This window comes from Ascidiella aspersa, chromosome 6 (assembly GCF_963924565.1).
Source record: "Ascidiella aspersa chromosome 6, kaAscAspe10.2, whole genome shotgun sequence".
NCBI lineage: Eukaryota > Metazoa > Chordata > Ascidiacea > Phlebobranchia > Ascidiidae > Ascidiella > Ascidiella aspersa.
In genome coordinates, this window is record NC_139452.1 from 12,232,873 (window position 1) to 12,249,213 (window position 16,341).

General features: G+C 34.1%; 1 protein-coding gene across 1 annotated transcript; it reads right to left on the reverse strand.

Moving 5' to 3' along the window:
* Window positions 1-212: 212 nt before the first annotated feature.
* Window positions 213-12,279, reverse strand: LOC146139900 (golgin subfamily A member 5-like). Its single transcript, XM_083391258.1, has 12 exons — window positions 11,350-12,279; window positions 10,178-10,417; window positions 8,591-8,759; window positions 7,976-8,089; window positions 6,196-6,302; window positions 5,786-5,892; window positions 5,142-5,309; window positions 4,342-4,569; window positions 3,529-3,678; window positions 2,531-2,706; window positions 2,366-2,429; window positions 213-2,105 (listed from the first exon to the last, which is right to left on the reverse strand). The coding sequence occupies exons 1-12, from the start codon at window positions 11,903-11,905 to the stop codon at window positions 1,998-2,000; spliced, it is 2,187 nt and encodes a 728-aa protein (XP_083247384.1). The 5' UTR covers window positions 11,906-12,279; the 3' UTR covers window positions 213-1,997.
* Window positions 12,280-16,341: the final 4,062 nt, after the last annotated feature.

Below are 16,341 nucleotides of genomic sequence, written 5' to 3' on the forward strand. Positions count from 1 at the left end.
CTAGATGTAATGTGCATTCTGCAATATATTAGTTATTTTATAGCATGTAATCCATTTATAAAATACTAAACTTAAAATTGCTTAAGTCATTCTGTATAAAAGAGTAATAATTGTACAAACCCTGAACTGAATAAATGCCAACAAACACTTAAAAAATTCAAAGTGTTGTAGATATATTAGTATATGCAAGGCAACACAACCATGACCTATAGTGAAGTTGACAAACTTTATTTGAATAAAACTGCAAGCTAAAAAGCATTATAAACAACAAAATATACAGGACAATTGGGTACACTATGCACGGATCTGTAATGTAGCTTGTCAAGCAGCCACAAAACACTTGATAATAAATTGCAAAGCCAAAAAGGTCGAGTTAAGAAAACGAAACGTCTTAATCAAGTTGCTGTCGATTTACTCGACCTTTTTGGCTTTGCAATTTATTATCAAGCTAATTTATACAGGATTAGCTTTACAAAAATCATTGAATACATTGTTAATAAGTAACTTACTGCAATAGAAGTATTCCTATATAAGGTTAAATAATAATAAACAAACAGTATTCTATTTTCCTGGTAATATTCGGCTTCCTACATATTGAATGCAAGGGAGCTGCAGGTTGATCATTTTAAGAGAAACATAAAACCGCACAATTATTTTGTCATTTAGAAGATAATCTATATAAGATTATATCAGAAACAAACCTAAAGTCATGTTTGAGACAACATAAAACTAAATGACGCAGCACATGTATTGCACTAAAACGTTGCAAGCAACAAATATTAGACACTTTGAATAAACCTCAGATTTAATGGATTTTTTGTTATTGCAGCATAACATCATTTTTTTAAAAAGTGTTTGTTTGTCAAATCTTCAAATTGGTTAAAATTTGGTGGCATGTTTATTGAGCAGTTAAATAAAGTATTTTTGCATTTGTTCCTTATGTGCATTTTATATTGCTTTACAAATTTAAATTTAATTATTCATATATTAATATTTTTTGTTAGAGGATAGATGTTGACTGACTATCTGTAACAGAAGTATTTTTTTTTACAATTTAGCAAGATGAGCTGCCATTCACCACAAATTTGTTTAGTCACAAAAATTCAGGTGAACCAATTTCTACCAACACCTTCTTTGCCATATTGAAAGATTTATTTCGCCAGGAGGCTGAAGTTTTTCATACTTCTACTGTAGATGGCGTAAGCAATAAATACTTGTATTACTTTTTATGTTTTGAGGTCATACAGAAAAATTATGTAGTACCAAGACTTTACTTGCTACCTGTTAATGACACTTTAATACAATGATTCCCAAACTGTGTGCCTGAAGAGATCATCAAGTGTGCCGCGAAACTTTTTGTAATTTTAGAAATAGTGAGTATTTGTATTACCAATAGGCATACACGCAAGTAATTAAAACTTAAATACGCACTATCCATTACAAATTAAGAATATTGAGACATTTACATATAGTTTGTTGTGTGTTAAGGGTGATTGTAAAATTACTCTATGGTTGTTTTGTTTAAAAGTGTGCCGGAAATATTTAGGATTTGTTTAGTGTGCCGCGAGCCAAAAAGTTTGGGAACCACTGCTTTCAAACAATGAGAAGCACAAATAATATTTCAGTGGAAAAGTCAATCTAAATGTTTTAATGTTGTCCGAAGGATTAGGATGAATTATGTCAAACAGCCTGTTTATTTATAAATATACGTGGTAATAAAACAGAATTTGCGAACAATCATCTGTATAAATATAATAAGATAATACATAATTTTAAAGTGCTGTTTCCAATAAAAGCTTGAAACATTTGTGGCGTTTCCTTACTGGTACAACATTGCAGGTAAGGATAGACAAAACAAAGCGACTTCAGCTTAGACCTAGGGTTTTGTTAGCACTGTTAGTCTAAAAGCTTTTCCCCTTGAAGCAAATACAAAGAGATGCTGTTTGGTTGTTGGGAGACAGAAAAAAGCAATAGCTTAAAGTCTTGCGATAAGCTGACTAGCAGCCCACCATTAGATCAGTTCTTCTGGGACCAACAAAGTCTTGTCCGTGGGCTTCAGGCTTGTAGGTGAGCAACACTATCATGACCCAAACATGAAGAAGTCCCTTTAAAGTGTAATAAGTTGTGATTGGTGAATTTAGGAAATTTGTTGACACTAGTAAGCCGATAGTTCTTCATGTTCAGCCAATAGGCAAACAATTTTCTGTTGCAAAACTTTTTCTAAAGCTAATTAATTAGTATAACAAAACAATAAGGTTTAGCAACATTTTGGCGGATTGGTGCCATGAATTTAATTTCATTTCATTACATAAAACTATACATTTTTTGCAAGACAAAGATACAAAACCTTGTTAGCCGTACTCACCATATAAAATAAAAGGAATATTCTTGCGGGTGGATAACGTTTTAGAAACACTCCAAGTTTAATACTGAAAAATAAGTTGGTATGTTATTGAGTTCCAGTGCACTGCAAGGTATAAATAATTAAGTGCATGCATAACCCGTTTATGTAATGTACCATCGTACAGACCTGATTCGATCAAGGATTGAAGCAGCTTTGCGAACTTTTCCAACCACCCCGTAAGTAGAGCCACCGTAGCTGTACTCAGGAATGTGTGATGTGTTTTGGTGTCGTCGACTATTATCGCCGTCCATATTTACACGGACATGATTGCCACCCTCTTGGCTTAAACGTTTTATTTGACCCTGAATCATGTAGAAACCAAGCTTTAGACGTTGGTATATACAAATCTGTCAAACTTGACACTGAATGCAAAGAGATAAATCCAAGTAATGTTATAAGATCAGTTTGCTTAGGTCTTATAAAGGTTTATGATCAAATATCTGCGATTCTGCGCTAGATATTGTGAATAATGGGCATGTGTAAATAATAAAATACAGAAAAATGAGTTACCAATAAAAAAAATGTCTCAAAATAATTTCCTATTGTTGAATAGTGAATACACAACACAAATTATTATAATATTGAAATTATCTACAACTTTTTACAGCAAACCACATTAGCACAATCGGGGTTAAAACACATCATCAATTAGTGCTGAAAACATTTTGCCATATATTGTTTCTGTAAAAAACCTAAAGCTCAACATTACCGGTACTATGTTATTTAAAACCTCTTTACACCCCCACCTGAAGTTTCTCGCTTTAAATACTTACTTTATTTTAGTTTTCTAGCCTTTTATATCATTCGATCCAGTACAATAATTAACACAAAAACTAGATTGATTAAAGAAGTTAGTTTTATTTGTGTCACTGAACTTAATTTTACAGAAATAGTGGCTTTTAAAGGAATTAGGAAGCATTTATTGTTCAGCAGCAAGTATCCCACTAATGCACAGTTGAATAAATAATCTGTTTTGAAGTGTGTTGCTGTTCTTTGTTCTAAACCTATTTTATAGTCTTTTTCTTTTAGTAAAATTAATTGGGCCACAGAATGTTTGTGCAACAAAAAAGGCCCACCAAAGAAAAAAGGTTAAGAACCACTTATCTAGTATGTTCACTGCATACCTCCATTCTTTCCATTTGCACCAGGAGCGAGTTCTTTTCAGACGACAAGGTCTCGACAACAGCCTGCTTTTGGATTACTGTTTCAGTCAGTTGACGCAGTCTTGACTCCAGTTCATTTGCTTGTGGTGAACTTTGACTCTTGATCATTAGCTGCAATCAGAAAATTATGTTTGTTTTTAACGCAAGAGCGGCATTTAAGGATGTTTTTGGTGACACCAAAATTGTTAAATAATAATTCGAATACAATATTTAGACTGTTTGGTAAACTACTTTTTTGGCATTTTAATACATGCTTGTTTTGTAGTGCAGAAACTAAGGATCAAGGATGCTAGCTTTTTACAATTATATGGTAAAAAATGTTTTTATGGTAATTTAAAACAATATATTTTATGCATTTATACTTGACAAATATCGACTGATTCGAAAGATTGTCTGCAGGAGACCCTAATACAAAAGTTTGGCATATTTGAATTTAATATAAAACCATCTAAAACCATTAAATGGCTAGAATATTATAAAAGGTGTACAGTTTCTAAGAACAATTTAAGCCATCGCAGACTCGCCAAATCTGTCAATCAATGATACAAGCAAGACAGGTTAAAAAAACAATTCGACTGCAGTGAGTTAGAACCCACAACCTCCGACTATACCGGACGCTTCGCTCTACCCACTGCGCTACACCGGCTCAGAAGGGAGCGAGTCGAAAAAAACATACGCCAATGGTCGGAGGCAGTGAGTTTAAACCTCTCTGTACCTCTCTGTAACAAATGTCTAAATAACTCTTTAACTCGTCCACACTAACGAAAACCAAACCTGGTTTCTGAGTCTCTCTATCTCCAGGTCTTTGTCCTTTAGCCTTGCTTGGGATGCGTTCCTCGACCTTGATGCCTCCTCCCGATCCTGCCTGATGTCCTCCTGGATGCGAGCCAACTCCGACTGCAGCTCATGACGAGCTCTTGACTCCTCGTCGGCCTGACAACGGAGGTCATTCAGCTCTTGGGCAAGGGTGGAATTTTCCTGTTGGTATTGCTGTTCCTGATCCTGTCAGGAATAAGTAAGGCCGGTTATAACTAAAACAAACAATTATACCAAAGTTTTATTCAAGTCATTTACGACTAAACCTTTAGTAAATTATCTTTGAAAAAAATGAGAAAATTTAGAATTTATCTTAGAATAACACAATCTGCCTGAATCCGAACGACAAGAAATAAACAATTCTGGTTGCACATTTAAGCCAAGTACGGAATTTAGTAAACCGAAAATCAGTTTGTTTGGATGTCACTTAATGAATACACTTCTCTCCTAAAAGCATCATTACTATTTCATTCAAAACGAATCTAGAAAATTAGATGTGTGTTTAAAATAAGAAACAATTTTGACAGGAATATAGCTAGGAAACCGACCAGTTTGGTTGAGTTTGTAGACAAGATTTTTTTTTCCCTTTTTAGTAGAAATCATAATTTGCCATGCTGCTGTTACAAGGAGTTTTGTGAAAAAATGAAAGCTTAACCGCATATTTTATTATGTCTTAGTTTTGCAAAATATCTGGCTTGGCAATCAGCTGTACAAATTGTTTTAGCGGTTAAACTTTAGCCTATAAAATTGGCATTTACTTGATAATCCAGTCGGAGGTTTTGTAATTCTATCTGCAATGAAGCAACATGCTCTCGGGCTGTGTCACGCTCCTGACGTAGATCTTCCATCTCCAAAGATGCAATTGTTGATGATGTCATCTCAGTTTCACCGCTACCCTTTAGGCTAGAGATAAGTCGCTCTTTGGACTGAAAAAGAGTTTACAAAGACACTGTTTATTTACTACAAAAGCATTTAAACTGTTCGCAATTAGGACCAACAAATTTAACAATACCTTGTACATATCCATTCATAACAAGAATAGGGCCATGTATGCTATTTAATACCAGCAAATTTAAAAGAGACCAAAATTAAAGGCATATATGCACAACAATTGGGATGTAACGTTTCCTGAGTTTATATTACTGATATAACTAACAGCAAATAAGTAAAAATATAAAAGCAGGGGGGAGATCTAACTGGTGTAATATAGATCAGGTTTATTCTCCACCTAGCCAATTAATAATTCAGGGGTTACACCGCATAACAGGGACACAAGGATTTACTGATCAATGCCAGAATGTGTACAGTACATAACTTCAGTTCCTTGACACTATATTTGTGAGCAAAATATGTTTTCCAACAAATTGTAACATCTGTAGTAAAATCAAAAGTCGAAATTTACCTGCAAAATCCTGGTCGCCTTTTGCTTGTAATCGTTTAGTTCCTGTTTGGTTTGGGTCAAATTTGTTTTTAAAGTTCGATTTTCTGATTTCATTTCATCAAGATTTTCTAAAATAATATAGATATAAATTTACATTAAAATAACAAAAACATGCAAAAAACACAAGATTCCATTAGTAAATTTAGGTACATCCAATGTTAAAAGCCTGCAAAGTAATGTGCATATTTAAAGGATTAAAATTGAAATGATACATTGCGATAGAATTTAACTAACACATTCATAGCATAGTATGCAAACAAAGAAAGTAAATCTAAAAAGTATACCACATACTTGTCATACACATACTTTCTCTTATTTACAACACAATAAAAAAAGCTGTAATTACAAAAAATGGACCACACAAAAGTTACTTTTGTCAAGTTGGCGATCTCGTTCAGACTTTTGATAAGACTCAACAATTTTCTTAGTCTCTGATTCTTGTCGGTTGTTAGCCAGAAATAGTTCCTGTCTAGTATCACTGAAAACATAAATACATTTTAATTTGTTAATATCCTGGTTAAGAAGTAACAGTAATACTATAATGAATGTAATTAAACAAAAGCACAAATTTGTGTTATCATAGTAAGATAAAGAGCACAGTTAAACATAGTGCTTCTATTTAAAATCTGCTTTACGGGTAACACAAATTAAGAAAATAAGAGAACATGCTAACGATAAAACAAAATGAACACTTTATACAACTTATCCTACCTTAAGATTTAAAAACACAACACAAATATATATGGTTTTGTAAACATTCACTGCATTAATGTCAAAACAAACTAAGACAATATGAGCTGAGTATATTATTACTGGTTTCAACCAGCAAAATATCGACTAAGCTGTGTTGACACAACATTCAAAAACACTTTTCTACATTCAAACCTGTACTTACTGAAAATGGGTCGTTTTTAAATAACAAAGCACTCATATTTGAGGCCAGGCACATGTTAAACGTAGCTGTATGTGTGCTATGTGAACAAAACCATCCAAACAATAGAGGTTGTGAGAAGATTGGCGGTTTACCAATAAGACAACTAAACGGCATAACTTTGAGTGTTTGCTTTAGAGTTGAGATCAGTATATACATCAATCCATTATTAACTGCCAAACTGGCAGTGCATTTCTTTTAAATATTTTTTAATGATTAATAAAAAACAAGAGGCAATGTGTTGAATATAATATTGGCTAAAAAACTAAGTTGAAAAATTCACAAGATGGCTTGTTACATAATAGCTATCTTGTTAAAATCAAAGTGTGTTTACAGCTGTGATAAACCGCTCTTGTGAAATCTTTATTTGCTTGCAAATTGTAAAAAACAAGTTCTTACAAATTTATGGCATTAGCCTTGGCCTATATTACTTTTTGTTTTATATCATATATAATTGGATTTGAGTTTAACTGCTTTAGTGGAGTTGCAATGGTGCATTCAAATTGTTTTTTTGTTTTTTTATATTAGTTGTGTATTAATATGTTACTCAACAGTACAATAGAGGGAGAAAATACAAGTGAAACGACATATAAATCAAATGCTATTCAGGTTCATATCTAAAGGGTGACATATGATATTAAAATGTAAGTTATATATAGTACATTTTACTGGCAAAAAAAAGTGTGTGTAAAAATGTTGTTTTAAATAGTGTGGCCAGAATGGTCTTCAGGCCAGTGTAAAGACATTCATACAAGATTGTTTACCTTTTTCTGCAACAATATATTTTTCAATATTATATATATGCTGCATTATTTTACCTACTTCTGTATGGGCTTTGATATTCTTATTACGTCTTACTACAACCTCCAACCAATAATATTCTCCAAAATATATGTTTCCTTAATAAATTTTTTTTCATTCAAAATACATGGTAAACTCCAAGACAGCAGAATAATGCTGGTTTAGAAACCATAAAAATGTGAGTTGCTGATGGCATGTCAACATTGTATGTATGTGTTTACATAAGTTAGTGGTCAAAAATTTCACTCATTTTCTGTGTGGCATCACAATTTATTTTAAGTTGTCTGCCAGAAGTGACAATATACAATATACATATTTTGAGATATGTTTACTAGAATGTACAAGACTTTTTGTGGTCAAAGCTATATTAAACAATGCATATCAAGTTTCAAAAACACAACTGGAGCTGGTTAACTTACCTATGAGTCTTCCTTTCCTGAGTTAACTGATGTTCTGTTTCTTCCAACCTGGCACGTAGTTCATCTAAGGCCCGAATGTGCATGTCCGATCCGTCACTTTGATCTCTTCTTAACCTGTTTTCAAAAGTAAATTTCACATTTATTCATGCCAAACAAGTCACTTTGAATTGTACGTTTTCAATATAAGTCATGACCAACAACCAGTTTACAGCAGTTTTTTCAACACATGGTTTCAAAGTAAGTTTAGAAAGTATAAAATTTGAAAACTTCAAAGAAATCAATACACTGGTAATTTTACTGATTATTCTCATAGTTGATATTTATACAAAGAAATTTATTGTAGAATTAAAAACCTAATGCTAAAGTGGGGAAGTTCCATGCTTTTAAGAGTCAAAATTGTGTCAAAAAAGCAACTTCAGGGAGTAAAAACTTGTCGTTTACAAAAGCAATTTATAGAACAGCCCAAAAATATTCATTTTGTCATTAGTGATTATTACAGTTGCATGAAACCAATAAATTTATTCAAAACTAATTACCACTGTTAGAAATCAAATTTAACAATGCCTCTTTGCAGGAAACACAAATACTTTTCAATCAATACAAAACTCCTTCTACATGTCAACGTCGATTTGTAGTTTCCCAGAGTTCTCCTGCTCCATAATCAGAAGGTTATCCGACTCTCTCAACTTCATGTGCAGCGCGGACAACTGTGAGCTTTTCACCTTCAGCTCTTCTGACATGTCATCGCATCGACTGCGAAGCTCATTGTTAGAAAGTTGCAGTTCTGTTAGAAAAAAAAAATAATTTAGATAAATTGCTTATTTGTAATTCACTTATAAAATTTAAAACCTAAAAAATATAGATTTTTATTTTTAATTATTTAATAATTTTAACTATTTTCTTCGCACTACTAGATTTGGGGTATCCTAATACTTTTTAGAGCGATACTATAAAAAACTAAGGTTGTCACAGGTTTGCAAGTGAAGCGTCTAAAAGTTTTTATATTTATACATGGATTATATATATTTTATGGAGTGCTATAGTCCAATGGTGCTTTAGTAAAAAAAATGGGCAAAAAGATTCACACAAGCAGGACAAAACACATAAGAAGTTTTAAATAAGATTGTATTTTTGTAAAATAGTTTTATGGAAATTATGCCCTAATTTAGGTTAAGAGTTACCATCCACTATTGGTGCAATAAAGCAGTGATTTCCAACCAGTGTTCCGCAGGACATTAGTGTTGTCAGGCGTTCCACAACAAATTTATTATTTTGACTAATGTTCCACACCCAGTTTTAATGTTCCAATGGAATTTTAGTCTTTTTGTGGTGTTATAATAAGACTCGATTAGTTTAATTATAAGGTTCTAATCGTGTTGGCCTGTTGCTGCCAAGTACAATACAGCCCTAATATCAAGTTTTTGCTAACACCAATGGGCTAAGCCGCTAAAATATCGCACTAGTTAGGAAAACATGTAAAAGTAAATAAACTGTTGTTGTGTATGTTTTTTTAATGCATTATTATATATTTTCAGTTGGTGTTCTGCAAATATATATGTACATACACAAGTGTACCGTGGTCAAAAAAGGTTGAAAAACACTGCACCACAGTTTCAATGTATTGTTTACAGCTAAATGTGTTTATTACCAGTGGCAGTGGTTATCAACCTTCCCTCGACTCTCAACACTTAGTGTCAACCCTGTTTTCTTTTCAGAAAAATATGTCACATACTGTCACCAGGGGGGTTTCTGTAGTAATAATGAACTTGCAAATTTCAGTTTATTTGGCAAGAATTAAAACATTACAGGCTTGTTGGCCAACCAAAGACTGCTCTGTGGCCCTTCAGAAGGGGTTCCTAAACTTCTTTAACCGCAGAGAACTAATATTTTTTTTGCCTCGCTTGGACCATGGTAGGCAAGAAATGTTTAAAAATGACATCACAATCAAATGGGCTTCAGAAATATGCTGATGACTTAGGTAAAACAGAGTCTAAATACACTCAGTGCCAAAACGTTTTATTTTTATTTAAAATTTTTTCTAAAAAATTGATTACTTTTTAAATATACACTAGTATTTCAATTTGGCCTTTATGGACCCTCAAAAATTAGTTCATGGACCCCAGTTTAAGAACCCCTGCCCTACAGGAAATGTAGGAAACCCTGTCTTGGATAGAACAAACAAAATGGTAAATATTTCCTCACCTGACTTTATCTTCTTATATCTTTGGTTGGTCTGGGTGAGTTCTTGGTGCAGTGATGACATCTCGTTTTTGAGGAGGCGATTTTCCACGGCCAAGTCGCGTGATGACGAAATGCTTGGCAAAACTGCTTCGGCACTGGACGGGGAATCTCTATCTGAAGCCAGGGAAGCAGCAGCTGTACTTCCGACCATTTCAAACTCGCTCTCGGAATTCGTGGAGTCCGTTGGCAAGGTGATTACATCTTAATAAAAAAAGCTATTCAAGAAATGGCATTTTTGTTCAAATTTTCACATTATACACTTTTTGTTTGGTTTTACCCAGTAGTTGCCAAAGCTTTTCAGTCTGTGGTACACTAAATTAAAAAAAATTGAGGGACACTTTTTACAAAACCAAACAATTATAGCTTCATCACCCCAACTACATAAAGTAGTAAGTAAATAGCTTAGCATTATACTATATTTTATCTAGTGAATAGGAATTTGCATTTAAAAACAAAATACGGTATTTTCGCGGCTATCCAGTATCGAAACGGGACTTAATCCATTTTCCTTATGGAAGAATAAGTTGTGTCCCGCAGTTCCAAATTTGAAGTTTATGGCATGGTATAAAAATAATTTGCAACTCAGAAGTACATTATTGTTATACGCTTAACATCAAAATATACTAAGGTACAGAGCTATTGACTAAGATTCCAGAACTGAAATTGCAGGCAGCATTTGGTGGTCTCTCGCTCAGAAAATATACCTATAGATAAATCCTAGACAGAGATAAAATTGCCTCCCTGTGCGCAATAAGAATCCAATGTAGCTACTATACACAACTATAGAAAAAAAACTATTAAAATTTTGCAGATCCGTCTATAGTAGTGCAAGTTTCGAAGTTTGGTACATGGGCTAGCGGTAAAAATTGGCCCTTTCGCCAAAAAAACAACTAATCCACAAAATTTGAGTAACCCGTTAACACTTTATATCCTAAAAACTATAAAAACTATATCGAAAAATAAATCATAAATAAATAATTATTAAAGCACTTCTTGTTTTTCAGTGTTCTCTGGCAAAATAAAAGTTTAAAGTGTAATTTTACGTTAAAATTTAGAGTTAGACATAACAAAAACCAAGTTATTTTTAATAACAAGGATAAGAATTTGTAAATTCTAAATAAATCTTTTCCTACCAGTTTCAGAAATTACTTCCTGGGGTTCAGATGAACTTGATCCATTGTCGACATGGTCCCTGCGACTTAATTTTGAATGATTTGAATCAAAGCTCGAACTTCGAGAGATTTCAAGTGAAGATGGAACAACAGTAGCCTCCACATCCTTGACTTCTAATTTACCTTTTGTAGGAGTGTTTTGGGAACTCAAATTTCCACCATTGGCTGGAGTTGGCCTTTTGGGCAGCTGAACATTGGTTGTGCTTTTAGTCCTTTTGATTTTTTGGTCGCTGTTTAAGAAATCAAAGAGAGCGTCATCTGAAGTAGTCGGCTGTTTGACACGCTCAACTTCACGAAGTTTTGTGGCTGCCAAAGGGCGTTTAGGTGGTGTGGAATCCACTAATGGTGCAGTGGCTATTTTCTGCCCAGGTGTTGGCACTGGATTGTTTTGGATTGGCTGGTTTTCGTTGGGTTGATCTTTAGATTTGGAAATTGCCTCAGCCGCTGACTGGTCAATGTTGTTGAGAAGTGACTCAGCCTTTCCAGCCAAGTCTGACAAATTGTTAAGCCAGGACATGGCACTAACCTAATAAGATAAAACGTTTCTAAACAGTGTAAAAAAGGCGCTGGTCTACCACTGTGGAAAGTTTGACAAGTGCACTCGCGAGTTTGTTTCAACCTTAAAATAGTGCACCCCAAAAAATAAAAAAAACGCTTGTGCACCCTTATTCATCGCATCGGCATACGTTTACAATGCAATATATATGCAATACAGACGAAACGAGTTGTCATAGTTGAAAATGCAAGGAAGGCATAAACATGTAAGAATAAATATAATAATAATACTTGACAAACCCAAACGCTAACTCGCACACTAACCCAAATATTGTTAGCAATATAACCCCCTATTGTAAGGCAGTAAATAAACTATCATAACAAACCAACGGGCATTATTAAATCCACCCTGTTTACACTTTGCTTAAAGGGTGCTATGAAGCGGAACGGACAACAAGAACAACAGAGACATAGAGACAAAACATTCCGTTCGAATTCTATAGAAAAAACATTGGTCACCAGGTCATTGGCCTTTTACGACTGGGCCAATGGCTTAAGAAAAAAATCATTGGATATCCACAGCTGTAGACGAAACCTAATAAAAAAACGTAAAAAATACAAGGTTTGTTTAGAAAAAGATAAATGGATTTGTGTTTAATTCAGGGAGTCGAACCAAAAGTTTATGAACCAGTTTTGGGTAATTTTTTCGGCACCGTACCCAAAACTGAACCAATTTTTGTAAGATTTTAAAGGGCTGAACCGGAACTGAACCGAATTGTTAGAAACAACATGAACCTTAACCAAAACCGAACCTTTAAACAAAAGCGGTTAACTCTAGCATGACGTTACAACTGGTATTTTACAGAATCAAGTTATGCCATGTTTTCGAAATTAAATGAAACAAATATAAATATTAATTAAATAGAACGTTGAATTTTGTTTAAGATATTTCAATATAATGAGTTGCTGTTTTTTAATTTGAAACGGAACTTAGATTAAATGACTTACAATTCAAAGTTTATTCTCAACATTTTTTGACCACCATTTTTTTTTATTTAACGCAACTTATATTGTATCCAAACCGGAACTTTATAAACCGGTTTTGAAACAAAAAATGGTCGAACCGGAGCTGAACCGGAACTTTTAAATTGCGCGAAACCGAAACCGGAACTAAACCGTATTCCGAAAAAATCCGTGAAGCCGAACCGAACCTGAACCGGAGAAGTCAAACGGTTCGACTCACTAGTTTAATTAGGTTACTAACGGTACGATACTTGTATAGTCATATTGCAAGATTGTAGCCTACATACAAAATTTTTACACTTTGCGGGAAATTTTTCCGTTTTTTACTAAGCTTTTGGATGTTTCAATGAAATCCATTCAGACTATTTAACGCTATGCACATATAGCCTACTATTTTATTTTGCCCCGCATGACCCCAACATATTTGCCATTAAAAACTAAAACAACTCATTTGTCCGCGCTTTTCTCGATTAAACTACATTTGAGTCATAATTGAGCACCAGTTCGCTCGAAAACAACGCGCTTTTCAGGATTATTTGTTTTATGAAATCATATTATGAATTAACTATGTGCCCTTCAACAAAAATTCAGGAACCGCGTCTGAGATAGAGTTGCACAGCGCTAGCCTAACCCAGGTCTATACAACAGAAGGCCCGCCCGCGCAATTCTTTAAAGCGCTTTATTATAGGGATGCACAAAACGTTTTTTATCCAAATTTATAGGAAACTGGTCTAATTGATACCAAATGTGGCGTGGCCCTTAAAGTATTTGTAAGTTAAATAGGAAAAATAGATATGGCCTGCAATTACAATATGAGTATTTGAAATTATACACACCTAAGAATAACCTAAGACACTCATATATATTATTTGTCTAACTAATTTATCTTTAAAATTACAAAACGCTGCATCAGATCGTGAAACTTTTCCAAAAAAGAAATATTCATTTTTGTATTCGACATCATCGGGCATAGGCTATACCTACCCAGAAAGTACATTTAGGCCATTGAGTTTTCTATCGAATAAAATAGTTTACGTAAATGCAAATTGTGAAACACAGACGACATTATGGACAAAGTACAGAAGAATATAAACAGTTAAACAAAAATAAGTTCGTTTAGACTACTTTATGCAGTAGTTTAGAATTAGATGTTTGGATAGTTATCTACCAATGAGCATCGTTGTAACTAGGTACCGATATTTCTTACAATGAAGTAAAACATCATTATTTTTTTTTAATTCTATGCAAACTGATGTTTGGCCAGCGATATAGCCTATAGTTACAATTTTTAAACCTCACAGTAGTCTAAGATATTGGTAGTTTGTTTCTTCACAAAATGACATTACACTCGGCTTGTTAACTTTTTTTCTATTCCGGAGACATCTCCTATAATTATATGATTATCGCCTTATATAGAGTTTACAATAATTAGATCAACAATTTATTCTGTACCGACGTTTCATAAAATAAATTATTGTCGGAAGAACCCTCTTTATAATTAATATAATGCCTGGCAGCAACAGTATATTCATTAATTAGATCAACGTTATGTGAACCTTTATTGATGTGCTTTTTGTAACCTGCTATAGATAGATGATATGGAAAAAACACTTAATGACGTTAAATTTCATCGTTTAGCAACAATTTCGAAACGGTTTGGGAGCTTCAAAGCGTTGACCAAGGGCGAAAATAAAAAAAATCCCTTTTATATCACCGGGATAAAAACAGTGCGAACCCTGTGCTTTTTGTCATATCTCAAAATGTCAAACTCAAGTTGTTGGTAAATATTTACCCCGCCTCCTTAGCCTGGTACGACTTTGGTTCCTGCGTAAAGGTCGGTCGGTTACGCAATAATTGCCTAACCTGACTGTTCTGACTCCATGATTTGCATATATAATGGATTAGCGCCTGTCCAACCAAACGCGATAAAAAAATTTCGATGTATTTATACTTTTTGGAGCGAGTGGATTATGTGCAACGCCAGTGGCAGATAATATCAGCTTCTCGAAAACAATGCGCAGTATAATTTGTCTCGTTTCTAGCTGACCAATGTGAAACTTTGTTTTTCAAAGTAACACTCCTAGAAGCTACAAGTCAGAAACCGTGTATTTTATTCTTCATATGTCAATCATACCATCGTAGGGAACCTGTGGACCCTGCTGTGTTCTTCAACATTTTTTAGTTTGGCTAACCCTTAAATTTATTGTGACGAACTCATGCACCCTGTTTACTTAAAAAGGCAAACTGAGGTAAAAAGCGACATAAAAAATCATTATGCATATACATATTATCATGTGAGTTAAACCGAGCGGAGCTGCCGACGTTTTACACACTGTCGGTGAGAGTAAGATTGTGGCTGCAGGCTGCTTGAGAAAAATAAAATAGCAAAGAGACTTTTTAATGACTGTTTTGTCATTAAAAATGTCAAATATGAATGGTTCACTAAAAGTTTGTGATGCACCCTTGTGTACCTTTTCGTATTGGTGCACCTCATGTATATTTTGGTGCACCCTAGGTTGATGAGCACTGAGTTAGACTACACATCAAGTGTTGAATATGTGGCGATTTTAAGAAAGTGTCACTTCATCATAATGTCTAATGAGGAGTGTGTTGTAATGTTGAAATCACCTTAGGTAAATATTTGTACATTTGCATTTATAATTCAATGTTGCCAACTTTCGGGCGGTAATGGAAATCTGACGCGGGACACATCAAATTCTCAAGCGGTCCCCTAAAATATGTTTAACCATTCACACTTTATCCGCGTTTTATTACACAAGGGGGAAATGTTATATAATTTCGCTTTTATTGCTGGTGTCCAAAACAGTCCGGTCAGGCATTATCAATGCACAAGGGACCTGGTCTTAAACCAGTTCAACAACAAGAGCTGAAAACGTTTGCCACACGGAGATACGTGTAAGACTGACAACTATTGTGTTGTATAGAGTGAACGGCATAGTTCTATACAAAAGAAAACAATACCCCATTTTGTTCATTAAATTGTTCGAACATATATCTCATGTTGGTTTTCGCTTTGACAAAAAGTTATATCGTAACGGTATATTATCTCTGTTGAATCGTGGAAACTTAAACGAGTTCAACACGCCCTTGATGGCATGGGTATGAGTAGGGGAATTTAAGTTTAAGATTCTTTGCTAATAATTTACATCGGTTTGTTTGCCCAGTTCTTTGTGACGAAAATTAGTTATAACCTGGCAATTATACAGTTGGCTACTGTGAAATATTCATCTGGGCTAGGGTTTTTTAGGTTAGGTTTCGCGCACTCTTAGGGTTAAATTTCAAGGTTCACGACCCAGTTCGTTTTTATGGCAACTTGACGATTTTCCGTAAGAGTTAAAAAGAAAACGTTACGAACGTTATATTGTGTGCAAGAAAAAAACTTTAGGTTTAAACTAACCGTAGTTTTTGCGCTAA